Genomic DNA, 27,749 nt, shown 5'->3' on the forward strand with positions numbered 1-27,749 from the left:
ATGAACAAGACGCAAATAATGACCAATCTGTTGCTAAATCGAAATATTGCTATTGATGCAAGGGGTATTGTGAAGGGGCAGGATACATCGCCAGATTATCAAACAACCGATGGACAATACGTATTGTCCAGTGGAGACCAATACAAGAAGCACTACGGAGCACAGGACGCCCACAGATAGATGCCCAAGACATAGACAGATGGAAAGAGCTGAGAGATACCTATCTACAGCAGTGGGCGCATACAGGTTGATAATGATAATACTGATTATATAATATAGTAGTTAATATAAAACTGCCAGAAAAAAATAGTTTCAGAACCATATATTGAATTCATAATCACTACAATTTTTTTTGCTTTTAGGTAAGAACGAGTGATAAACTTTATGTACAATTTGTAAACATTTATTTTCAAAAATTAATTGAATATATCGTCTCCCTGCAATTTACAAAAGGTGGACCCATAATAGCAATACAAATAGAAAATGAGTATGGAAATACCAATGATGGAATTCAGCCGGTAGATATCAATTACCTTATAATTTTAAAGAATATTTTACGTCACTATGGAATTGTTGAACTTTTATTTACCTCGGATACTCCATCTGCAGGATTTTCTGGCACGATTCCAGGTGTATTGGCCACAGCTAATTTTCAAAATCATCCAATTCTTGAATTAAACATACTAAAACAATTTCAACCGAATAAACCCTTAATGGTAACTGAATATTGGACTGGGTGGTTTGATCATTGGGCGGAAAAACATCAAACCAGGTCTGTTGAAGATTATGGAAGGGTTTTAAATAAAATTTTAAGCTGTCAAGCATCAGTAAATCTATATATGTTTCATGGAGGTACGAGTTGGGGATTTATGAGTGGTGCAGAGTTGAAAAACAAATCTGTAAAAGAAATTGACAACAAAGGTAAGTATATTACATTTCTTTAATTACGGCGACTACTTAAGTTATGAGATTATAAATCAATCAGTCTCATCCACATAGGTTCTAATACTAATTGTTGTTGCTCCATTATACTTATCTGTCACGAAATTCGCATACTGACCGGAAACTTACTTATTTCTTATAAGTACCACAGAAACTCTCGAGGCACCCTATTATACGCTCTATCAAGATCACTCATTGTCATGTAAGCATTTGTTTATTTATATATTGTATTTTTCCATAGCTGCCTTATAAAAAAAATGCATCTGCTGTTATATATTCAATCTTATTTTCGGATTTTTGGGTTTTCCCACGTATTCGTATATCAGTTACTTGCTTTCGTATTTTCATGACCCTGCAGTTTATGCATTATTGAACATCTCAGTCACAGTATTTTCAGAACGATTTCCAAAGTGGAGATTGAAACGTCAATAAACTTACTTTAACCTTCAGTGGTGGCTTATTCCTATTAAAATAGTACCACAGTCACAGTTTAGATCATGGTCCATTTTCTCTCATTTGGCCATGTTTGATTTTACTGGGGCGACCCCCGTTCTTATCCTATTTTTATTTTTCCATGTTTTAAAGTCTACAAATTGGCAAATACATTGAACTTGGAGAAGAGGAAAATATTCGGGCGGTTCATCTTGCATTGTCCCAAGCAAGCTTTTCCTGGATTTTAATCACTTTCATGGTATTCGAGCTCTGTTTTCTGTCTTCTCTATTTGGTCTGCTACATTTCTGCGTGTAAAGGGATCTGCAAAACCAGCTGCTTTATATAAGTTTAAAGATGGCATTGGTTTCATGAATCCCGTTACTATCCTGCATGTATTATTTAGCGCAGTATCAACTTGTTTGGTGTGGGTAGATCTGTTCCAAACGAAGCACGCATACTCGGTATTTGAAAAACACAGTGCCTGTGCCGTTGTTCTTAAGACTTCAGGACATTCACCCCATTTACTTCCCGTAAGCTTCCTCAGTATGCTGTTCCTAATTCTTACTTTGTTTATATGCATAGTTTTTTATATGTGAGGGATCGGTCCAGGGTTACTCCAAGATATTTAAGTTCGTCTGTGTGTTCTAGTGTATTACCATTCGACGCAATTTGCAGTTTTGTTTAGCTTTCTTTGTGCGAAGGTGAAAGGCACAGACTTGGGTTTTATAAGGATTGGGTCTCAGAGAATTCTGCAGAAAGCCGTTCTTTTGAACTCTCCACCTACTTACTTTGTTCTCAAATATGACGAAAAAACGTCTATCTTGCAGTAAAAAATGTACGCGCCTACCTAGATATTCTTCTTCTTCTTCACATGCCAACTCCGCGATGGAGGTTGGCAATCATCATGGCTATTCTGATCTTAGATGCTGCTGCTCTGAATAGTTCAATTGATGTGCATCCGTACCATTCCCTCAAGTTACGCAACCATGAGATTCTTCTGCTTCCTACTCTTCTCTTGCTCTGGATTTTCCCTTGTATAATCAATTGAAGTAGGTTGTATCTCTCATTACGCATAACATGCCCCAGGTATTGCAGCTTTCGTGTCTTGATGGTTTCCAATACTTCCATTCTTTTGTTGATTCTTCTCATGACTTCGTTGTTTGTTACATGCTCGGTCCATGATATCTTCAGGATTCTTCTATACACCCACATTTCAAATGCTTCCAACTTTTTAGCAGTCGACGCGTTAAATGTCCATGCTTCTTTCCCATAAAGCAGAGTCGAGAAAATATAACACCTTGCCAGCCTAACTCTCAAGTCCAATTTTAGTTCTCTTGCACAAAGTACCTTTCTCATTTTATTAAAGTTTGTACGTGCTTTCTCTATTCGAACTTTGATTTCTTTGGAGTAATCGTTTGTGTGATTAATTATTGTGCCAAGATAGTGGTAGTTTTCAACTTGTTCTAAAGCACCACCGTTAATTGTCAGGCTTTCACCATTATTTTGGGTTTTTGATATCCTCATAAATTTGGTTTTCTTGGTGTTTATTGATGATCCATATTCTTCTCCATACTTAACTATCTTGTTTATTAGCTTTTGGAGGTCTTGGAGGTTGTCTGTTATTATGATAGTATCGTCCGCATATCTAATGTCCTACCTAGATGGTTGTCATTAAGTGTCGTATATTTTGTGAAGCAGTGTCTTGTACCTTACTGTATCATAGACTGCTGTCAAATATATGCAATTAGCCCCTGTTATAAGTTATAGTTTTTAGAGTGGAGACTAAGGCAAGAAGCAATACGGAGCAGAGGACGCCCACCAACTAGATGGATTGACTACCTGAAGCATGTTAGCAGCAACTGGATGGAAGGCAGAGGCAGGTGGAAAGAGCTGAGGAAGACCTATGTCCAGCAGTAGACGCATACAGGTTGATGATGATGATGATAAGTTTTTCTTCGAAGCCTCTTTAGTATGTTCTGTTAGTGGGAGGACCTGGCTCGTGCAAGATTTGCTAAATCTGAATCTTCCTTGTTTGGGGATAAGATGCTTGTCGACATTTTTTTCTATTCTAGTAGGGTTGAGTGTCTCATATATTTTGAAAGAGTGACACAACAGAGAAATAGATTTGTAGCTACTGGTATTTGCTGGTTTTTGTCCTGGTTTTAACAAGGCTATTATTTTAAATTTTCTTACTGATTTTGGAATTTCGCAGGCTTTACAGTACGTGTTATAGAGTTGCAAGAACCATGTTCTTGATTTGTTTACTGCATATATCATCCATACCTGCAGCTTTCCCATTTTCACCCAGTTCGTACCATGGTGGAGTTATTTTAATGTAAATGAAGTTCCTAGGTATGGTATGTCTCCTGATTCAGTCTTCTGAAAGTGTTTGGATCTTTATATCGGTTCTTAGTTCTTCCATCCACAAGAAGTTGCGTAGCGACTTGGTTTGCTGTAAACTTGCAAAATGGTTTATGTTCCTTAGGATCACCGCTGTGGCGCTATGTTTTTTAACAAGGTTCCATGCTATTTTGCTACTATGTGTCATGTCTACTTTTTTCATGGTTTCGATCCACTTTTCCATTTTGACTTAACTCAGCTGTTAAAGTAGAGCCGCTTTACAATCAACCGTTTCTTGGATGAAAACATCAGCTGCATATAGACGGATTAGTATGCTCTCATTAGTTCTGTAAACTCGCAGGACATCCTGGGAACATATTGTTGTCTACATCCCCTAAGGAACTTTTCTAGATACTTTTTTTTATTAATTCTACAAATTTTTTGTTTTCTAGTTTTGGTTCAAGATGTAGCAGCTCAAAATCTAGTATGTCTGCATACTTTTCCCAGTTTGCCTTTTTTAAGTTAAATCTGCTTCTAAATGAGATAGCTCATGGTCTGGCAATTGGAAAGATGTTTATACCAATTGTTTTATGCTGAGTTATAATATGAGGCCGTATACTACTTTGATACATACATCGATCTTTGAGGTATAAGACCACTCATTTTAGTTTATCCTTCTACTGTGTCTCCGAATCTGCGTAGCCCCAAAGTATACTATGAATGTTAAAATCTCCTAGTATAAGCTGATTGGCTTATGACTGGAAGTTAGGTGAGGGTGAAAATATAAAAAACTAGTTTGGGGATTTTTATACCATGGTTATTTTGCATTTTTTATCAGCAGATATACTACACAGGTTCTAGCGCAGCAGAATTCCAAGCGAGCGAACGTAATTCCTGCTCTACCAGTCTTACAGATCTCTGCCACCGCCATTATTCATACGTACAGAACTCCACCAGATGTCGTCTCATTGAACGTGACATTCGACGAAAGACGTGACATAGAACATGGCATTCGACGTAAGACGTGACATTCGACATAGGACGTGACATTTGACGTAGGAGGTTACATTAGTCATACAACGTGACATTCTAAGTAAGACCTGACATTCGACGTAAGACGTGACAGAGGACGTGACATTCGACGTAGAACGTGACATAGAACATGACATTTGACGTAAGACGTGACGTAGAACGTGACATAGAACATTACATTAGACGGAGGACGTGACATTTGACGTAGGACGTGACATTCGACGTAAGAAGTGACATAGACGACTACCACAAGTCACATATTCATTAAGACCCATTCAGCCTACACCATGGGTACCAACACCAGCGAGAACATGAAAAGTAAAATAAATAATGTCTTTGCAATGTCGTGAAATATTAGCGTCTGTATTTGTCTTAATTTTAAAAATCATTTTAAAAATTGTAAAGAGAAAATTTGAATCTTCTTGTAATAGAAGACTTGATCAATAAATAGGTGTTAATAAAAAGTGTGTTTTTCTCTAAAAATAAATTTATTATAAAAAAAATTACAACGATATTATCGTATAAGAAAACCAATGACGTAGACGGTCCACATTTCCTTCGATGGGTATGAAAATAGTCCAGTGGCATCGCAGGGGTTTTTTCGTAGGACCAACTTTTCCAGTAGCATAAGGTGTATCATCAAACTTGGAAACGTCAATAATAAGAGGGAAACTCCAAAAATGTCACATTTCTTGCTTAAAAAATCCGCTTTTTCTTCTCCTCGAACGTAGATGTAATCGGCTGCATACAACAACTTGGTTTCTAGTATTTCATTTATTTTGGATAATTCAACTTCTCCATCAGAGTACCGAATGTCAAGCAGTTTTTTCTCCACATATGATGCAATCTTCATATCCTCATTACTTAGCGCATTAAATGGTTTCTTAGGTACAAAGATGTAATGACTTATATATTTGATGTAATTTGTGATGTAATTTCGGTAAGTGTGAAGTATTCCATTACGCAGTCGTGGATGATTATAGAGTAGATTTTGGTATTTTCGGGACAACAATTATTTACTTTAATGTCGAGTTTTACGTTAACAGTAGATGCTTTCATGCTTTATTTTTGTTTTAAACAATCGATGACGAACAACGCATGATTCTTGAAAGTCGAGAAATCGAGTAGAGATCGCTTTTTTGGGATTGTGTGTAGCTAGGATAAAATTCGGTGTAGTTGAAATACGACTCGTTGTAGTTAGTTTTGCTAAAATCCAACTGCATTCTCTCATTTGGCCAATATTCTCTATTTAAGGATAATCTGATACTTTGGATGTTGACATTGTCAAATAAGGTAGGATCGTAGGACGTTTGTCGATTTGAAAGAAAACAATGACATAACGTGGTCTTTCTACTGCATTGCTAGTTTTAACAACCCAAACTTCACGCCTGGTACCTTTGGTCTTCTTCTTTAAGTGCCATCTCCGCGGCGGAGGTCGGCAATCATCATAGCTATTCGGACTTTTGAGACGGCTGCTTTGAAAAGTTCATGTGATGTACATCCGTAGTACTCTCTCAGGTTGGGCAGCCATGATATTCTACGCCTCCCTACGCTTCTCTTTCCTTGGATCTTTCCCTGCAAAATCAGTTGGAGCAAGGTGTATTTCTCTCCACGTGTAATATATCCGAGATATTCCAATTTTTTTGTTTTAATTATATTTAAAATTTCTGTTTCTTCATTCATCCTTCTCAGAACCTCTCTGTTTGTGACCTTTGGTAATAGCAGGTAATTCCTGTAATTCCCACTTTCTAAATAGAATAACTATAGGCACATCTTTTTGAATGGATTTCATTAGTTCTAATTTAATTTCATCTGCTGTTCATCAGCTGCAGTTGTAACAATGGGATCCTTCGGGTAATTCCAACCTGCCATAATCATATAATTTAAATCTTCTTGATTGTAACATGTCATGGCACATACAGCACTAATATACCAGGATCTCGCACTGTTTCCATCTCCCTTGCGCTTTCGCTATACGTGCGCGAATCAAAAAGAAAAGCACCCACATTATTTGCTAGTTTGACTTCGCCAGTTTCATGTATTTCGAGGGAACCTTTAATGCAGAACAAGGTTTCTTCAACTTTATTGATACTAAACTCTACAATGTCACTGTACTTGAATGATTTAATGAATGGCGCATATATTTGGTATTCGGATTTTCGAATCGAACATTGGCTTACGATAAATGTCAAACATTGCAGGCACGGTGGTGCCTAAACAAGCTCGTTTTCCATACATGGTCGTCATTTTATTGTTTTCAGCTTAAAATCCAGCGATTGTAAAAACATTTTGTTTGCGGACATAAGATGTTGCTTGCTTAGACGTACTGTCTTCTCCTCTAAAGTTTACTGGTCTCCCTTCTTTATCGAGAGCCGGCGCAGTGATATTGATAATTTCTGGTTGAGACACAACAGGTAATTTGTTGATTGCGTATCCAGGATCGACGTCTATCACAAATTCGTAGATTGTGTGAGCAGGTATGCTACTATCGAAGGCTACGGTAGTAATGTTACATTCAAATGTATGCTGGATACTTTAACAATTTTAGCAGGTAGATCTGATGAATGTATCTGATTAGCGGCAAGTGTTTTTGAAGAAAATCACAGTATTGTAGCGAGTCTGTCTGGTTTCTTAAACGAAATAACATACTTGCTAAAAATTTGGCATTGTAACGTGTTGTTATTAGGTTTTAGTGTAAACGTCGCTTCTGCCGAATTGCTGCTATTCAGTTTGCTCTGTATTTTTGTTTACTTGGTTTTTGTCATTTTAGTAGTAAAACTTGAGATTTTCAATGTTTGGTATGCTGTTGTATTTTCAATGTGTGGTGATGAAAGGATCGAAGAGCTATTTCGTATTCTTTTCGGGAATCCAACACAATCGGCGTTGAACGGAAAATATGTTATTTAAGCTGTTTACCCGCAACAACTGTGATATGATGATGATGACTGACGCACACCAATAGATGTAAGGACTTGAAATAATATAAGATCGTTTTAGATAAAAATGATCTTCTGTAGAGAACCTTTGAGAACAATGATGGTACAGAATCTAAGCTTCAGTAGGTTGTAATTAAAAGTAAAGTTTCAGAAGTACTTCGTCAGTTGCATGACGGTGCATCAGGTAGACACTTTGGTATAAGAAAGACTCTGCAAAAGGTTCGAGAATGATTCTATTAAGTGAACTGTAAAGATGATGTAAGAAGATGATGTCGGAAATGTGAACTGTGTGCAACCAGCAATGATCCTGTTGGTGAAAATGGGGCATCCATGAAACAGTACATTGTTGGTAGTCTTATAGAAAGAGTACCAATCGACATTGCAGGTTCATTTCCAGAAACGAATGATGGAAATAAATATATCCTGGTAGACATGGATTATTTTACGAAATGGACTGAGGCCTATGCGATACCAAATTAAGAAGCTGCTATCGTTGCAAAGGTATTTCTTAAAGAATTCTATAGCCGATTTGATGTTCCCTTGGAGATTCATTCTGACCAAGGGCGAAACTTCGAGTCAACACTTTTCCAAAACGTTTGTAAATTGAAAGGAAAGACATTTAAGATTTGATTTCACGTATAGTGCCTCTGTATATCCGCTTATACGTATTTCATCCTAAAAGGAATCTTCGGAGCATCTATTTACAGATGCTCTGAACGTGAAAACAATATTTCCTATCGTAATAGAAGCAACGCTAAAATGGCTTGGATATGGACGCAATAGCGACATCTGATAATAAATCCCGAAACGAAATCCGAAGATTTTTAATTCTCGAAACCAAATTCAGATTTTTGCTTTAATCTGTGCCTTCTAAGAATTGCAAGGCAAAACAGACGTTGATAAAGATGTAATTAGAAAAATGGGGAATCTAAAATTGCATTACACTATATATATATATATATATATATATATATATATATATATATATATATATATATATATATATATATATATATATATATATATATATATATATATATATATATATATATATATATATATATATGAGTTAATAAGCCACAAGAGTTGTGAGAATAAGCCCCAATTATATTTTATTAATAATAAAACAGGATTATGGGAAAAATTTAAAATGATAGATAATAAATTTAACATTTCAACTACATTCAAAACAACAAACACATTGAGATTCATTTTATCTAACACTAAGCCTATCAATGAATAAGGAAGTACAAATAATTGTATTTAAAAAAAACCCTTATGAATGCGAATATTTTTATATAGGTGAAACATCAAGAGCATTAAATATTAGAAAAACGAACATTAATATTATATTAAAAATAGAACATTTGATATATGTATATCAAAATATGTAAACAAGCATGAGAAAGTGAACATAGAGTTCAGTGGAAAGATTTAAGTATAGTTCTGAAAATAAAAGTTGGTAAAAAAATTAAAGAAGCAGCTCTTATTGTGTTAAATAAAACCAATTGCGTTGCAAATTTTTCGGCAGGATGCAGTAAGATCTGGTTACCCATATTAGAAGAGAAAATCCATAGAAAGAACATATTACTATTAAGAAACAAATAATACTTAAAAAAGAAAGATTAACACACATCTTCAATACAACAGCCAAAAATACAATATGATAATATCAGCAGAAAAAACCGAATGTATGACAACAAGGTTTAGATATCTGGGAGTAGATATAACTATAATTGGTTTCAAATGAGTGTAGAGTAATAAATCATGAAGTGTCATAAAATTTGCCTGAATTTCGGTGTCGTCATGGGCGTAGGCAAATGGACGGATGTCAACTTCGTCGTCAAAAATTGATGTACCTCAAAATATCATATTTTGGATATTTTGTGATAACCAATTTTATTTAATTTTTCGATTAACTTATTCTTCAAACTCGTATTCCATTATATGGTCATTAAAGCTAATTACATTTTTATTTATAAAAACAAATTCACTTCCTTACTGAACGAATAAAAGCATTAGAAGAAACTGATAAGGGTATGACGCACCTCCTAATATTACTAAGAACTAAAATAAATCAACATGAAGACTAATAACGCGTAATGAGGTTTTACTTACACTTTCATTATAATCCCTCTTTTATTTTATTATTATCATTCGACATTCGACATTCGAGTTAGTAATTGTTACTACACCAATTAAACGTACAGTAATATTGTGATATAGAAATAGTGAAAAAGTTATAAAATGGCGACATTTATTCCAAAGAAAAGAGGTGTAAAAAATTCTCCGCTATCTGTTAGTGAAAAAGTTATAATTTTAAATGTATATGATTGCATAAAACACGATCACCCTAGTTTGTCTGTGCAAGAAAGTGTTGAGCGATGTGCCCGAATGACTGGAATTGGACAGTCCACGATTTTTAAATTATTGCGAGAAAGAAAGATATCAGGCCAGTTAAGTCCATGCAAGAGAAAATCAGGAAGACCAATAAAAATCTTAGGTGAAGACACCAAACGTGACATTCGAAGAAAAGTTCATTCGTTTTATTTTAAAAAGGAAATACCCACCCTTGACAAAATACTAATGGAGATAAGCCAAGATAACGATATTCCTTTGATATCCAGAAAACTTTTATGGAAAACTTTAAAAAGCATGAATTTTTCCTGGGAAAAGCACAATCAAAAGGCACTATTACTGGAAAGTGATGAAATCATTTGCTGGAGACGAAAATATTTGAGAACTATAAAACAGTACCGCAGAGAGCACAAGAAAATTTTTTATCTTGATGAGACGTGGATAAACGAAGGTTATATAGTCCAAAAAATGTGGCAAGATAAAAATGTAACAAGTGCTCGCCAAGCTTTCATAGAAGGCCTTTCGACGGGTATTAAAGTGCCTTCGGGAAAAGGGAAGAGGCTTACAATTGCTCACATTGGAAGCGAAGAAGGATTTTTAAAAGAAGGTTTGTTAAGCTTTGAGTCGTGTCGGACGGGAGATTATAATGAGGACATGAATTCGGATGTCTTCGAAGACTACTTCGGGGAAATGTTAAAATTTCTTCCAGCTGATTCGGTCGTGGTTATGGATAATGCAAGCTACCATTCAAGGCGCATAGAGAAGGTACCAACTTCAGCTTGGAGAAAGCAAGAAATTATTAACTGGCTGTCAAATAAAGGTATTCAGTTTGAGACGAATTCAATAAAGAAGGAACTACTAGCCGTAGTAAAACAACATAAATCTCGCTTCATAAAATATGCCGTAGAAGATGTAGCAGAAAAGTATAAAGTAACTGTGCTACACCTACCGCCATATCATTGCGAATTAAATCCCATAGAACTTATATGGGCACAAGTTAAAGGATATGTTGCAAGGCACAATACCACATTTAAAATGAAAGATGTCAAGGTATTGTTTGATCAAGCCATTATGGAAATCACATCAGAAAACTGGCAAAAAGCAATCCAGCATGTTTTAAAAGAGGAAGATAAAATGTGGGAACTGGACAACTTGGTCGATCAGGTGGTTGACCCTATAATTATAACACCAGGGGATGATGACAGTTCTTCGGATGAAGACTATAGTGATGTAGAATTGTAATAACGTATCCAGTAAAGTTTTTGTAGTTTTTGTGAATAAATTGATTTAAACTCCCCACAAGTGTTTCAATATGTAAAGTTCATTCGTGTGTGTTTGTGAGTATTTCCCGATTTCGGTTCGTATATATTTTATTATTACATTTTATATTTTTTTAATAACACTGTTCTGCTGTATTACATTTTTATTTCCTTTAATATGATTTTTAAGAATGCATATTCTTTTGTCAATTAACCCACTAGCGCGCCTCTGGCTCAGTGTTTATCTGTCGATAACAATGGACTAATCCCTTAAAACAGGGTGATACCTACCTGCTCTTTATGAAACGACAGAATTTTGCAATGCGGACGGAATTTATTGACGGATTATTGACGGATTACCCTGTAGCGCTTTTGAATACTTCATGAGATTTTATTACTCTACACTCATTAGAAATAGATTATAGTTAGATAGATGTTGAAGAAGACGTACGACAACAAAGCTTAAAAGCAAGTAAAGCGGCAGAATCTCTTAATGACATAATCTGGAAGAACAAACACCTAAGACAGGACACAAAAACAGGAATATATAAAGCAGCAATTAGACCTATATTAACATACACGGCGGAGACAAGACCTGACACATCTTAAACGAGACAACTACTAGAAACAACAGAGATAAAAATACTCCGACGAATATCAGGGAAAAGTTTGTTGGATAGAAGAGAAGCGAAAACATAAGAAGAGCATGCAATATAGAAGACATAAATGGATGGGTGACAAAACGGAAACAGGAGTGGAACAAACAAATTAGTAGAATGGCAGAGCATAGGATAGTACGAATAGCACGAGATAAGTCATTAAATAGACGAAGAAGTGTTGGCAGACCAAGAAAAAGATGGTGCGACAATTTAAATAATTTAGGAAGCTAACATTAAAGAGAAAAAGGCTGTAAAGCCTACATACAAGAAGGAAGAAGAAGAAGAAATGTTAAGAAAGAACATATATATATATATATATATATATATATATATATATATATATATATATATATATATATATACAGGGTGGTCCTTAAGTAATTGTACAAACGAAAACCGTAAATTCTACACTTTAAAATATTACGATTTAAGCCAAATTGCTTTAATAAAATGTTGATATTAAGAAAGATACAGGGTGTTAAAGTGGAAATTTAAAATTCTATTTTTTGCTATAACTTTTATGTTTGTAAAGATTTATGCAAAAAAATTTACAACTGGGTACTTTTAAATATGAGAAATTATAATTTGATGCATACTTTGATGTAACTGATAGAGGGCGCAACATATGCCACATATGTGGCATAAATTTGCAAATAACTTTTTTGCTCTTTGAGTTACCTGTATTTGTGACAAAAAATATTATAGATACATTATTTTAACGAAAAAAAGGTATACTTCTTAATATCTTCAAAACTTAACAGTTTTCGTGATAATCGCATTTTACAAATCAGCTGCATAATTCTGATTTAAGGCAATTACCATAGGCACCGAAGGAAAAATAGACAAAAACATTAATAAATCTAAATTTTGGTATAAAATACCTTTAACTAAAGTTAATAGTTAACGAAATATTAAATAAAATAAATATATCAGCAGGATAATTAATAATAGGATTTGACAAAAACAGAATAATAGGATTTTACATCAAGCATTTTACGTTTTATGTTAAATTAAAGTCATAATCAAAATAATTTGTTTACAAACCAAATTAAGAAATAGTTAAATTAAATAACATAACTTTTTGTCAAAATAAGTGTTCGATATGTCCACCATTTTCTTTAATTCATTTGTCAATATATTACATAAAAGATCGTCTCATATTAAATAGCATCATTGGTTCTAAAGAAACTGCTGCAGTATTTATTTCTTCCCATAGTTGGTTGCGAATGTTTATGGGATTCTTATAGACACGTTGTTTTAATACGCTACACCAAAATCAAGCGGATGAAATTCTGGGCTACATGGTGGCTATAATGTATAATGGATGAATATATTCTTTTGGATACATATCCAAACCTTGTGGTATATTATGGAACTACATCTTATTTGTCGCAGAGGTTAAATAATGTATTAAACTGTGATGTATCTAATTCATTGGTTACTTGTATAAACACGGAATAACCTATCGATGACATTACTTATTTATATGATTACGTTACAGCTTACGAGTAACTATAATTACATCTCGAACAAATGGTCTATTATGATTAACTAACGAACTAATATTATGCTGAACTAAATTACCTGTGTGTTTACTATATTTATACAATATCGGTTATTAGACCAACGATGATGTTTTTGTAAAAATGCTGAGTCTTTAACGTTAGATTGGTAGCAAAAGTATTATGAAACAAGACACATATGTGTTATTCAATACCTGGGCTTTAGTTTCTAATTGTCCTAATAAAAATGGGTAAACAATTTACGTAATGAATAATAAGTATTCTTTTGGGATTTTTTATAAATTAAATAATTATATCAATATCTCACCACATTGCCAAGGAATATGACTGCCACGATCAATCCAACGTTCAGAACAGTTATATTTAAGTATGTTCTCACTGCCTTCTCTCTAGAATGTGGTGGTGTACCATCTTACATAAACCACATATTTTGGGTTTTCAGCATTTTACAATAGGGAAAAAGTAATACAACGCCAGTAGGTATAGAAACTTAAGAAGCGATAGAAAAGGGAAATTGTAAGCATGATGACGGCCAACGTCTGAATACGGACACGGCACCTAAAGAAGAAGATGAAGAATATTTTCTTCAATAAGACATTTAGCAGCCATAACAAAATTTTTGTAATGTTACATTATCATCTTTGAGTTTTTGTAATAAGAATAAACTGTGAATTATGCTTATCTACAGGTATTCAGTGCTTTAACGCACAAATATTACAACTAAGAATTATTATGCAGCTGACTTATAAAATGCGAATATCTCGAAAACGGTTAAATTTTGAGGTTACTAACAAGTATACATTTTCCTTGTAAAAATAATGTATCTTTAATATTTTTGAACACAAATAGAGCTAACTTAAAGAGCAAAAAAGTTAAGCGCAAATCTATGCCACGCATGTGGCATATGTGGCGCCCTCTATCAGTTACATTAAAGTTTGAATAAAATTATAATTTAACTTACTTTAAAGCATCCAATTATAAATTCTTGTCCAAAAATATTTACAAACGTAAAAGTTATAGCGAAAAATGGAATTTTAAATTTCCACTTTAACACCCTGTATCTTTCTTAATATCAACATTTTATTTAAGCAAGTTAGCTTAAATCGTAATATTTTAAGGTGTACAATTTATGGTTTTCGTTTGTACAATTACTTAAGGACCACCCTGTATATATATATATATATATATATATATATATATATATATATATATATATATATATATATATATATATATATATATATATATATATGTATATATATATATATATATATATATATATATATATATATATGTATATATATATATATATATATATATATATATATATATATATATATATATATATATGTTCTTTCCTAACATTTCTTGTTCTTCTTCCTTCTTGTATGTAGGCTTTACAGCCTTTTTCTCTTTAATGTTAGCTTCCTAAATTATTTAAATTGTCGCACCATCTTTTTCTTGGTCTGTCTATCATTATATATATAACCAGAGGTTGATATTAATGATGTGAGTAAACTAAATGTAAGGCCAAAATTCTTACCATGTCGAGATTGTATCTTAAGGTTTTTGTTCTATTTTTTTCTCATAATTTACTCTAGAATCACTAACAGGAGAATTTTACTTTCATCATTGCATTTGGTTATCTTTTTAAGGACAAATCACATACTATAATTTTTCTGACATGTATTCTTAAGTTAAAGTTGATTTTATGTCATCGAATTAACTATCTTCCAATAAAGTCGCCTCAGAAACCCAACTTAAAAATATTGACAATATAATTTTAAAGTCGTCTACTTTCATTTGTGTAATTTATTAATGTTTTGTATTTTGAGAACGATTTTCGAAGTAGAAATCAAAACGTAAAAAATAAACTTACTGTAGATTATTTCCCGTTAAATAGTAAATTGTCATCAATAGTATTTTACTAATATTTATTTTTGTAGGATTTGATCCAATAGTGACAACTTATGATTACAACGCCCCCATTTCTGAAGCTGGAGATTACACGGACAAGTATTTCAAAACCATTGAACTCATAACTAAATATGATAAACTTAAAATAAAAAGGCCTTTAATACCAAAACTACACAAACGTGTAATCTACCCAGCAATTAATATTACAGGCGAAATATCTATGAAAGAAATGTTAAAACAAATCCACAGCGTCTGTGCAGATACTCTTTTACCTATGGAATTGCTGCCAATAAACAACATGTCAGGACAAAGTTATGGTTACATTATTTATAAAAAATCAAACATAGAAATCCCAGAACGTTCAACTTTGAAAATCTTCGGAAGAGTGTGTGATACTGTTTTAGTCCTTGTCAATGGAGAGCTTCAAAATAAAGTTTTAGAATCTAAAGACGATTTAAACGAATTCGGGTTTTGGAGAAAGAAGGATTCTACTTTAACTCTTGGTGATAATTTTCTTCGGAATGCTACTTTAGAACTTATAGTAGAGAACTGGGGCCGAGTTAATTATGGATATTTGGAGCAATTTAATCAATTTAAAGGACTTTGGCAAGGTAACAGTAACAATAGCTTACGAAATAAATATTTTTTTTTAAATTAAAGATTTTCTAATAAATCTCATAACCATATTATCAAATTTATATATTTTTCCATTTTTTTATACGCTTTTAATTTCTTCTAATTTTCTGTTGTCAATTAACTTATCTCTGTTTCTGCTTGTTGCTTCTATCTCTTTCGTGAGTAGTAAAAAAAATATGAAACAAGTGAGCGAGTATGCAAATGATATATAGATAAATTCACATTCAGATGGCAGCGTTCCAGAGATAGGCCTGTACTTTCTATATGCCAGAAATAACTACATTGTTGTCAGTTTTTAATCGTACCTACAATCGTACGTTATGGGCCGGCTCCTATAAAAGAATTATAATTTCGGAAATATTTATGAATGTGAAACGGAAAAATACTACATTTTTTAATTATATAATTTTTCTGTTGGTATTTTAAAAATAGAAAGTTATATTTCGGAAATCTGGTCTTTTCGGAATTATATCTTCTGTTCAAAATTGTTTACAATTCGTGGAAATGAAATAATTATTTGTATAATCCGTTTTTGATCTTAATGTCCTTTTAATGACACACTTTCTCTACCTGCATTTACAGTTACAGACATTAAAAAATAATTTAGAATTAAAAAAATATACCTATTTATAAATTCAAAATTATTGTCTAATGCCAGCAATTATAAATTCAGGTAAATACTTGAGAGTCATTAAAAGAATTTTCAGTTGATATCAGACGTTTGTGTCGTGTCAGTGTCAAAATGGCCGCGAGTGTAATAAAATTAAAAAACAGTAATTTGAATATTTATAGTAGTATTATACGAAAATGTGGTATAGGGATAGATAGAAAATTACAAAAATAAGAACTTAAAATAATTATATTAACGTTAAGAAAGATAATAAAAACAGATTAAAAATAAATACGGAGAAAATAAAATATGGGTATCACAAAAAATATGAAAGAATAATATCAAATATTAAACGTGAAAATAATTTAAGCAAGGAAGTCTTCTTCTTCTTCTTATTCTTCTTATTTTGCTTCTTTGTATGTAGATATGACTCTGTTTTTTAATGTGCCTCCAGTAAGTTGTCGTTCCATCATTTACGTGGTCTTCCTACTGATCGTCCTCTATTTCGTTTCTATTTCTTATCCAGTCCTTGATGTCCTCCAAAGCACGACCTCTCTGTGTCAGGTCGTGTTTCTGTCGCGTATGTCATTATTGGTCTGATGACTGTTTTGTAAATTCTGTCTTTCCGAAGCAAGGAAGTTAAAACTTTTAATTACCGAGGAGTAATGATCGGTATGGGATGATAGCGTCGATTTTACCTGAGGTGCTTTAATCTAAGGGCACGACTGCGCCAAACTAACTCAGATGATCCCTAATCCCTGAGTATGGATGCGCCGCCTCTCGTGGTGACGTAATGCATTATTAGACGAAATCGGTTAGATAAATAATTTTAAATTTAACCAAAACATAAGAATTTATTTCATGACATACACTTACACTTATGGACTTCTATCTATTAAGCATAAAATATTTTTTACTATTACTTAAGATTTATACACCTTAATTAGAACGGCATTTTGAGAAATGCCCTATATAAGAATTTTTTAAGCTCTATATACCCCAATTTTGATTAATTACTTTAATTAATTCATTACATCTTAGCTGATTCATCAAAATCAGCTTAAACTCAAACAAAATTATTATGATTAAATAGATGTGTTCAATACCTGTTAAACGAGATATCATTTGCTATAAGGTCCCATTTAAAATTATCAGTCACAGTGGCTCTGTAACATCATCTATGACTATTACGCCACCTGTTATGGCAAGTTGAAAAGCCTACGTCTGTTTATTTCCTCTCTCCAAATTTCACCATTATACGTAGAACCATTTAAACGATACAAGGAGAGAGGGGACTTGTGGCTAGCATTGTATAGATAGTTTAGTTTTGAGTTTTCTGTCACTTTAAGATAAGACAAAGTGACGCCTTTTTTGGCAAATTATTTATGATTTTTCTTTGTATTGTTTATTCATTTTTTTCTTTTTTATCCCTAGTAGTTATCATTTCCCAATTTTTCTTCTTTTCAATTTGTCTTTTGTTGATGTGCTAGTAAGAATATAAAAAAAAACCACACCCACATCTTTTTCGATTCTGAGCAACTCGGTGTGGTCCATTTTATGTACCTTAAACACTCTCCATCGTTTGTTGCGTTACACATTTAATGGCATTCAGCAAGAGGTAGACATAGTCTACGTCTTATTATTCTGCTCATCACGCAATTTTCAAAAAACAAATTTGTATTTTGTTTCCAAAATTCGTGTTGTCTTCTACGCCAGTCTACGTGACGTTCAACGTGTGTCTCTCCATGATACTTTATATACAGGTCCTAAGCAAGCTTTAAAAGGACATCTCTTCGCTTTTACCTAATTTTCGATATTGTCGTTACTGCTTCACTTGCAATATAAAGCAAATACAGAATTTTTGGAATTATCAAAGAATTATCTGGAGATTGGATTCTTATAAACCTCTTACTTACGGTGTTTCTTCTTCACCTTATCTTGCTTTAAAAACTCTAAAAACAGTTGGCCAATTCAGCAGTCTCGTTTTCCTAATGCTTCACAAGCTTTAACGCGACATTTTTATACTGACGACGGTTTATTAGGAAGTGATTCTCTGTCATCTACCCGCTCTCTACAGTCAGAGCTCATTTAACTTTTAAAGCTGGTTTTCAGCTAGGCATGTGGGTCAGCAACCATCAAAGTCTACTTTAAGATTTTGGCTCAGATATTCTGGCATCTTGTTCATTTAACAAAGAGGAACATTCCGTTATTAAGGTGCTAGGCCTAAAATGAGACCCGACGACTGACGTCTTTTCTTATTATTACTGTCTCCATGACAAAACTTGCACAAAGTGGGCTATTGTTTCGGAAATCAATCGTACTTTTTATCCTCTTGGATTCATCTCTCCGTGCCTGTTAAGAGCCAAATGTCTGCTACAACAGTTATGGCAATCCAATATATCTTGGGATGATGAACCACCTGAACAAATACGACAGGTATGACATCAGTTTAAAACCGAGTTGCCTGACCTTGCAAACATTCACATCTCTCGAAACTTCGGCTTTAATAAATCTTCTAAAGTCTAGATTCACGAATTCTGCGAAGCTTCGGAGAGGATACGCCAGCCTTGTATATTTTGGATTTAGTACTCCTAACATATTTAAAACTGTACTTGTGTGGCCTAAATATCAAGTATCTCCTCTGAAGACCCAATCTATTGCAAGATCAGAACTGTTGGCAACTGTTTTGCTGGCGGATCTAGTAGCCTTTGTTAAAGAGTCTTTTAAACATATTTTTTCTTTTTCCGATCTTCATCTTTGGTCTGATTCCACGATTGCTGTCACTTGGGTGAATTCTTCCCCCCATAAATAGAAAACTTTTATTGCCAATCGTGTAAGACATACAAGAACTCATTGCATGTTCTTTAGTAATCAAACGCCTGCTGATAGTGCTAGTCGTGATTTGACACTAGCACAGCTATTAAAATTTTCACTTTGGTGACACGGTTCTGACTTCCTTTCGAATTCAAGGGAGTGTTGGCCTTCTCAAGTTAATTTTCACTCCTCACACCCCACGGAAATGTAAGGAGAAAAATTGTCATCTGTATTATCATTGGCACCGGTCATTACCGGTCTTTACTTTCAAAATTTTTATCCCTGATAAAAATTCAGAAAGTCATGGTTTACGCTTAAAATTCGTGTCTAAACTTCAAAGGAAAAACAATACTGCCTCTTTAGATTCCCTTCAGTCAGTCCTTCAGATATGGAATCTGTTTTACGATACATTGTTAAGCAGGTAAAAGCTGACGTTTTTTCGGATATTTTTCTTAAAATTAGACAGAATTCTCTGTTGCCCAAACGTTTTCCTAAACTCTCACCTGTTATTGATGAATTTGGTCTGGAGTAGGAGGTCAATTACAAAAGTCTCTCTTGTATACTTAGAGTTGCTATTACCCAAAACTCACCGTCTGACTGATTTAATCATCGAATGGACTCATCAAACAATCTCCAAACGAATCTGCATCCTGGTTTAAAGGCTACCTATGCATTATTTATTATTTCAGCGCATTTAGATTATGTCTTCGAAAAGTGTCATTTATCGCTGATTGTCAAAATGCATTCATTGTTTTAGGTGCCGACCTAAATCTTGCAACCCCTTTATGACAAACTCGCCAACAATCCAAAGTTACTTTGGTACTTTGTTACGTGCCTTCCTGTCTGTTTTTGTGGATTTTGCAAGACCATTCTCGTTATTAATATCCAAACATAGAGAAGCAAACACATGCAAAGGATATGTTTGTGTATTTGTGTGTACGAGCACAAGACCATTCATGTGAAAGTAATTTCAAGTCCTAGTGCTGAGTCCTTTTTGTATCTTTCTATTACCTGGGATTTTAGTCCGCCCGGCGCTTTGCATTTTAATGGATTGGCAGAGGGTGGGGCCAAATCATTCAAGAACCATCATATGTATCGTATTTTGGGTACACAAGTTTTGACTTATGAAGAGTTCTATACTCTTATTACTCAAATCGGGACAGTTTTCAACTCTCGTCCTTTGTGTACACAAAACTCTGAACATAATGGCTTGCAGGCACTAACTTCTGGTTACTTTTTAATTATTGAATCCGTAATGGATTCAATTCCAGATCCAGATCTAAGAGCTGGAAAAATTAACCGTCTGGTTGCCAACCAAACCAAAGTATAAGGGGGATAAATCTTTGTGTTGAAGTTTACATCTATGTTTCCCACTCGATTAATGAGATTGAGATTAATATATGCATCCAAACCTAACAAAGTTCTTGGTTCTGACCAATAACAATAATCAGTAATAACTTACGATGCAGTCCCTACCTTACAATGCATTATAATTTCTCCCACAGGTTTTATTTTAACATCATCACTTCCATAAGACACTATTGTCACATTGGTTTTATTTAATTTTATACCAAGATTTTTTATCTACTCAAGAGGCAGAATATTTACTTCGGTACCAGCATCTAACTTAAAGTCTATTTTACAGTTTGTTACCTGAATTTTCTGTTTCCAGACAATTTGGGAGCTTCCAGATTCCAATAAATCCACAGTTTTGACACAACTGATATATAGCTCACTACGATCACTTTTACTTTCACTACCATTCATTAATTTTTTTTACTTTATGTACTCTCTTTCTGTTTATTGACTTTCTCTGCTCTATAATGTTTGTGTTTTTCTTGCTGCACACCCAAGCAAAGTGGTTCCTACCTTGGCAATGGGCAGAAGTTTTACCATATGTAGGTAAAAATTGCCATCTGTATTATCATACTATCATTCCTCGATGCTCGAACCCACAATAACTGCATACTTTTTGTGATATATTTTTGTTTGACCTAACTGCATCCAGTGTTGATTTAGATGTAAACGTTTGTGCCTGAATTTTGCTGCTTTCAATTAATCTGCATGTTGTAATAACCTTTTGCAATGTCAGTTTGGATTCTCTTAGAAGACTTTCTTGTGATTGTTTGTCTTTTATTCCAAAAATAATTCTGTCTCTAACCATGTCGTTATGGTAAATAAGCTTCACTTATGGTATCGTATGGTACATTTATTTAAAACACTACTGTACACTCTTACAAAGTTACTTATCTTAAATGTAATAGTACTTAGTTGACGTTGTGCTAATACGTGGTATATCGACTTGCCATCTTGACGTTAATTTAGTTCTGATCCCCGAGATAATAATCGTTGTCTCTTTTATAATAGTCCTTGTTATATCAGCAGTCATTTATTTGTGGGTTAAGTTTGTTTTATCAACCTACGACAATAATACGGTCGCTATTCACAATTCTGCTGACTTACACATTCTAATCGAGGCTATTTTTTATGAATGTCCTCGATTCGAATTATTAAACATATTTTATATAAATAAATGCAAAGTGTGTTACACGTTCCTTTTAGCTTATTCTTTTTATGAACTGTCTCATTCCTCTCTCTCTCTTTCCCTTGGGAAAAAGAGAAATTTTCAACCTCAAATAAGTACTGTTTACCTATGCTACCGTATACATATTTATACAAATTTTGGTACATAGTTCCTTATATTTAGTAAAATTTTTTTTATTTCTTAAATTTAGTAACCTAACCTAGCCTAACATCAGCATATTATAAGGTTACCCTGATTGTTCCCTTGTAATCTGCTATTTATTATCCTTCATTATGCCTTATGTTATTTATTAGCTTAATGTTTTACCTACGTTATTTTTTTTTACCTTACTTTAAATCATTTAGATTATATTACATATTAACCCCTATTATGTGCACATAATATTTACATAAGAAATCAAAATTACAATAATGAAATCTTATATTAATTCTTGATACCAAGTAATAGTTCTGTTTTCACTTTTCGTATACACGATTAATCACTTTGACATCTCACAATAAAGTTTTGCCTGACCTATATCATCCTGACTATTAACCTAATGTCATTATGTAATGTTTATATTAGGTACGAATACTGTGTTTGCTGTTGTGATAAAATATTACAGGTACAATTTTTTTTGTTTGGTTTCTCGTCTCTTTTGCTTTGTACATATGGGTCTTTTCCCAAATAAAAAACATCTGCATATTTTGCACTTTTTTCTATGGGCCTTTTTTCTTCAAATATTGATGGTTTTTACTGTGCTTAATAGTCGTTCGACTCTTTTTTACTCTTTGTCTTGTTTCTTCCATATAAAATATATAAATTTTTTTCTTGGTTTTGTATCTTCGAAATAAAACTTCTAATTTATATTTACATATACATTACATTTACATGTACGCTGGTATATTATATTACATATATTACATATAATATACCAACAAACATACATTTGGGAAATGTACCGATAAAAAGGGTTGATAAATACAAATACTTAGGAACCTGGATTTCAGACAATAATGATCAAACAACCGAAATAAGAGCAAGGATAGAGATAGCAAGAAATGCGTTTGTAAAAATAAAAACAATTCTCTGCAACAAAGACCTTAGATTAGAACTGAGAGTAAGAGCACTGAGATGCTACGTGTTTTCGATACTGCAATATGGGTTTGAAAGCTAAACATTAAAGCAAGAACACATAAGTAAATTACAGTCCTTTGAAATGTGGTGTTACAGAAGGATGCTTAGAATAGCATGGACACAGAAGAAAACTAACACGGAAGTATTGCGAGAAATGGGCAAAGAATGCGAAATAATAAACACAATAAAAATAAGAAAGTTATAATATCTGGGACACGTAATGAGGGGACAGCGATATGAACTGCTAAGGCTGATAATACAGGGAAAGATAAGATAGGAAGAAGGAGAGTGTCATGGTTGAAGAATTTAAGGGACTGGTTTAAATGCAGTTCTATAGAACTCTTCAGAGCAGCAGTAGATAGAGTAAAGCTAGTGATGATGATATCCAACCTCCGATCGGGAGACGGCACTTAAAGAAGAAGAATTTATATTTCTCGATTATTTACATTTATGATTCCTATTGGTAACATACCCCTAATCGGTTTATCTGTTAATTCTTCTGTAAATTCCTTCGCAACTTCTTGTTTCTATATTACTGTAACTGTTTCTTCTATTTTTCGGTTCGATCTCGAAATTAATTTCGTCAAATATGTAATAATATTGACATATACTTTTCAAAATAATCTGTGTTAGGACATTTTCAGAAAATTAGTTTAGTGCGGAAACATAGAGCCTGTCACATGTCTGTGCGTTTTATGTTCAAGATCACACAATCTGACGGGATCAAGTCGGCAATTGACAATTTTGACATTAATCAAGTAATATCCAAGAAGACGCCACGTTTTCTATTATTCAAAAATGCACATGTTGTAATAATTAGTCTGTACAAAAAGTTAATAAATAATTCTATTTACTCACACAAAAGATAATTTACAGTCCACACCATTAATTAATATTATCTACCATAAGATAATCCAACATATTTTGGTCCCTTCTAACCGGATATTGTGAGTAAAATAGAATCCATAGTTTTTATAACTAGAGGCTGTTCAGAAGTCGAAGACAGTCCCATTTACCATTTAGAGGATCCAAATCCATCAGCACATGTGAGTTTGTTCCATGGTACAATGAATACACAAGGTATGATATTGCGCATGACATTTGACAGCTGGCCCAGGAGTGTGACGTAGTCAAGACCGCCCGAACCACCTCGAACCCATTATTACAGCTTAACGTACACATTAATTTTGAAATTATGGTCAAAAAATGATCTAATTTTTTTTTAAATGTTTTGTTTTGGTTATAATTGAATAAAAAATATATTTTCAGTAGCGTAAAACCTTTACTTTCCTAGGGATTCAGGCGAAATATTTATTTTTGTTTTCATACATATACTAATAATATAAGTACTCTTTTTGTATTCAAATCCGTTGAAATTTAAAAATTTTCTGCAGAGGAAATACTGTGAATAGGTAAATAGTAGTAGATTTGCTTATTCTGATTCACTGTCACTCACTTCCAAGCAGTTTTACTAAAATCAAACAATATAATAATATGAAAATAAGACACAAATTAGTTCAAACGCAAAACACAATAAATATCGACAAAGTTCAACAGTAATATCGGTTATCAATGGTGACTATTGCAAATTGCAAGTTATGAGATAATAAATATATTTTAAAGTAGGTAACTCAATACTGACTGAGTCATATATTTTATAATAGAAAAATAATTTAGATATATGCTTACATATGTGTCTTTATACAAATATCCACTTCGCCAGGAGTTAAAAAAATTGATGGGTAAAATTTAACCGGCGGCCGTATCCCAGGTAGTTGTAGATAGGATAATTTTAATTGTAATACTGCAAGAATTTGTTCTAAACATTTTAAAACTGAAGATTACCAAAGAAATCTACAACAGGAACTTTTAAATTACGTTTCTAAAAAGGGTCTAAAATTCAAACCTGAGGCAGTACCTAGTCTTTATTTGCCTAAATCAAAGTCGGCTACCCTTTTAACCAACCAAAAGAAACGCGTACAAAGAGCCGAACACAGAGAGTCCAAAAAGTATTTTAAGCAGCTTCTTACTACTTCTAGGTCAACGACGTAAGTCTAAATCTTTATTTTTAAATTATTAGTCATGAAACCTTAAATGGTTCTTTCATATCGATTTGTTAAGTAAGAAACTAGCCTCAACCTACTATGCAATTTGCAATAAGAACTGTTTCGGAGGAAATCAATTTAGCATCTTCCAAAATAACATATTTTTCTTTGTTAAATCATGTTATCATTATTAAAATATATAATGTTATCATTATTATAAACAATACCAAGATAATTTTATGTGTGAATATTACAAAATATGTCATTTAAAATGTTGTGCAATATTGTGTGACGTCACTACACTCATATTCGATGGCCAGCTAGCTCATTCAATATAAATAAAGTTGACTTTATCATTATTTATTTTGATTTTGTGTTTAGTTCAGTAGGTATATACGTAAAAATTTTGTATACCTTCATTACCACTTTTTTGTATCTTTTTAAACATCTGAAATATCGAGTATAAGTTAATTAACCTGTACCTACGTGTAATAAAAGATAATTGAAACTTGTTTTATAAAGGATATCTATGTTATAACAAAATAACTGTACCAAAAATCAATAAACTTAAATTAACTTCAAAATTTTAATTATGATTAAATATTATAATAACATAATTTTATCATCTCTTTATAATTACTATAATTAAATCAGCCAAATTATATAAAAAAAAACTTAAAATTAAAAGTCTTTCCTATACAACTACATTTAAATGTTGCGGGAATAAGCGTTCTTGACTACGTCATGCGCGAAAGCCAACCGATTTTGGAACATTATGTATCATACCTTGTGTATTCATTGTACCATGAATTTGTTCCATTTCTATTATCTTTAAGATTTGATCAAACAGTGTATTTTAATTTAAATTACCATAAACAGATTTTTCCATATTTTGATTGTATAACGCCATAGATTATCAATCAGCTAGTATTAGTATTCTAGCAAGGTATTTCTAATTATTATTCTTAAGTGTTGTTTTTGAAAGATTGCCATAAATCTTAAAAATGAGTAGCTTAGCCAACAATATAAGAATCAGAGGTTCTTATAAAGCCAAACTAACAAGTTTAGAGAACTTTGTAAATGTATTAAAAAATGCTACACCATCTAGCAAACCTGAAATATCAGAAGTTCAGATAAGACATGACTCTGGTAGCAATTTGTTAGTTGAATTTGATCAGATCCAACTACAAATTGAGATTGCTACCAGTGAAGATAAACTACAAGAACAAGTTGATGAAAGAGATGCTTTTGAAAATAGGTATTTTAAAGCAATTAGTTTTTTAAAAGATTACATTAACACTATAGTGTATTTTTATGTATGAGAGAGTAATAAAACAATAAATTATGTATGCAAATCCCTAAACTGTTGATACGGGTGACTCAATGAAAAACAGATATTTGTCAACAAGTTTACAGAAGTATATAGGAAAACAATTTTAAATTGAGTATGACCACCAGGTATAAAGGTTGGAGCAGAATAGAATACAATAGTTGTGAGGGTTACTAATCCCTAAATAAGGTTGCCAGTGTCGGAGTGATGGAGGTTAACAGGTACTAATGAATTTGCAAGAAATGTAAGATGTTTATTTTATTGGTTATATATATAACCAATAAAAGTTTAATAAGTACCTACCTATTTGCAAAATAAAGTTTAATTCTTTAGATAAAATAAAACGTTTTATTTTATCTGAAATGAGTGCATTCCACGAAGTAAGGGTTTCAACAATCAAACATTTAATTCTTTAATTCCAGGAATCTACGACAGTAATTGACTAGATAATTACCTTCTAAACTTATTCCACAGAAAATGTGATAGTGGGTTTTTCCATTTTGTAGGAAGGTCCAAGTGGCGTATTCAAAATTCTTAACAGTTCACTAAAAGTAGGTACTTCAGTTGCAAGGTGCAGTTTATTGTGTATACTAGTGTTATGGAAAATTTGGAAGTGCCGTGTAAACGCCGAAAAATTGGTCCTCTAACGGTTAATGAAAAAACATTAATATTTAATTGTTTTAAATCATTTACAGACAAACGTTTATGTGAAAGTGTTGATGAGACCGTTGAGTTAGTTAGCAGTACACTTGGTGTTGGGAAATCTACGATTTACAGAGTTATTAAAGAAGAGAAATGTGGTAGTTTTCAAATGCCACGTAATGCTCCAGGGAAACCAAAATTTCAAATAGAATATCATTTTAAAGAAGGACTTCGACGGAAAGTGCATGAATTCTTCTTTAGACAAGAATTTCCAACATTGGATAAAGTTCTTGTCTCAGTTCGAGATGATAAGGATTACCCAGAAATGAGTCGAAGTACGTTATGGAAACTTTTAAAAGAAATAGGCTTCCGCTGGAAAAAGAATCCCAGAAAGTCTATTTTATTAGAAAGAAGCGATATTGTCATATGGAGAAGACATTTTCTAAGAACCATAAAGGAAATGAGAAACTAAAAAAAGAAAAATATTTTATCTTGATGAAACATGGATCAACGAGGGTCATACACCAAATAAATTTTGGCAGGATGAAACTGTTACAAGTCAAAGGCACGCTTTTGTAAATAACTTATCTACTGGTTTAAACCCACCATCAG

The 27,749-nt window shown here is 32.9% G+C and overlaps 1 protein-coding gene across 1 annotated transcript in view; it reads left to right on the forward strand.

Moving 5' to 3' along the window:
• LOC140438805 (beta-galactosidase-1-like protein 3) overlaps positions 1-21,160 on the forward strand; it is a 42,938-nt gene extending 21,778 nt beyond the window's left edge. Inside the window, exons 2-4 of the mRNA XM_072528453.1 lie at positions 363-921; positions 15,429-16,010; positions 21,132-21,160. Coding sequence (XP_072384554.1) covers positions 363-921; positions 15,429-16,010; positions 21,132-21,160 — 1,170 coding nt within the window. The remainder of the gene's footprint in view (positions 1-362; positions 922-15,428; positions 16,011-21,131) is intronic.
• Positions 21,161-27,749: the final 6,589 nt, after the last annotated feature.

This window comes from Diabrotica undecimpunctata, chromosome 4, assembly GCF_040954645.1.
Source record: "Diabrotica undecimpunctata isolate CICGRU chromosome 4, icDiaUnde3, whole genome shotgun sequence".
In the NCBI taxonomy this organism is placed as follows: domain Eukaryota; kingdom Metazoa; phylum Arthropoda; class Insecta; order Coleoptera; family Chrysomelidae; genus Diabrotica; species Diabrotica undecimpunctata.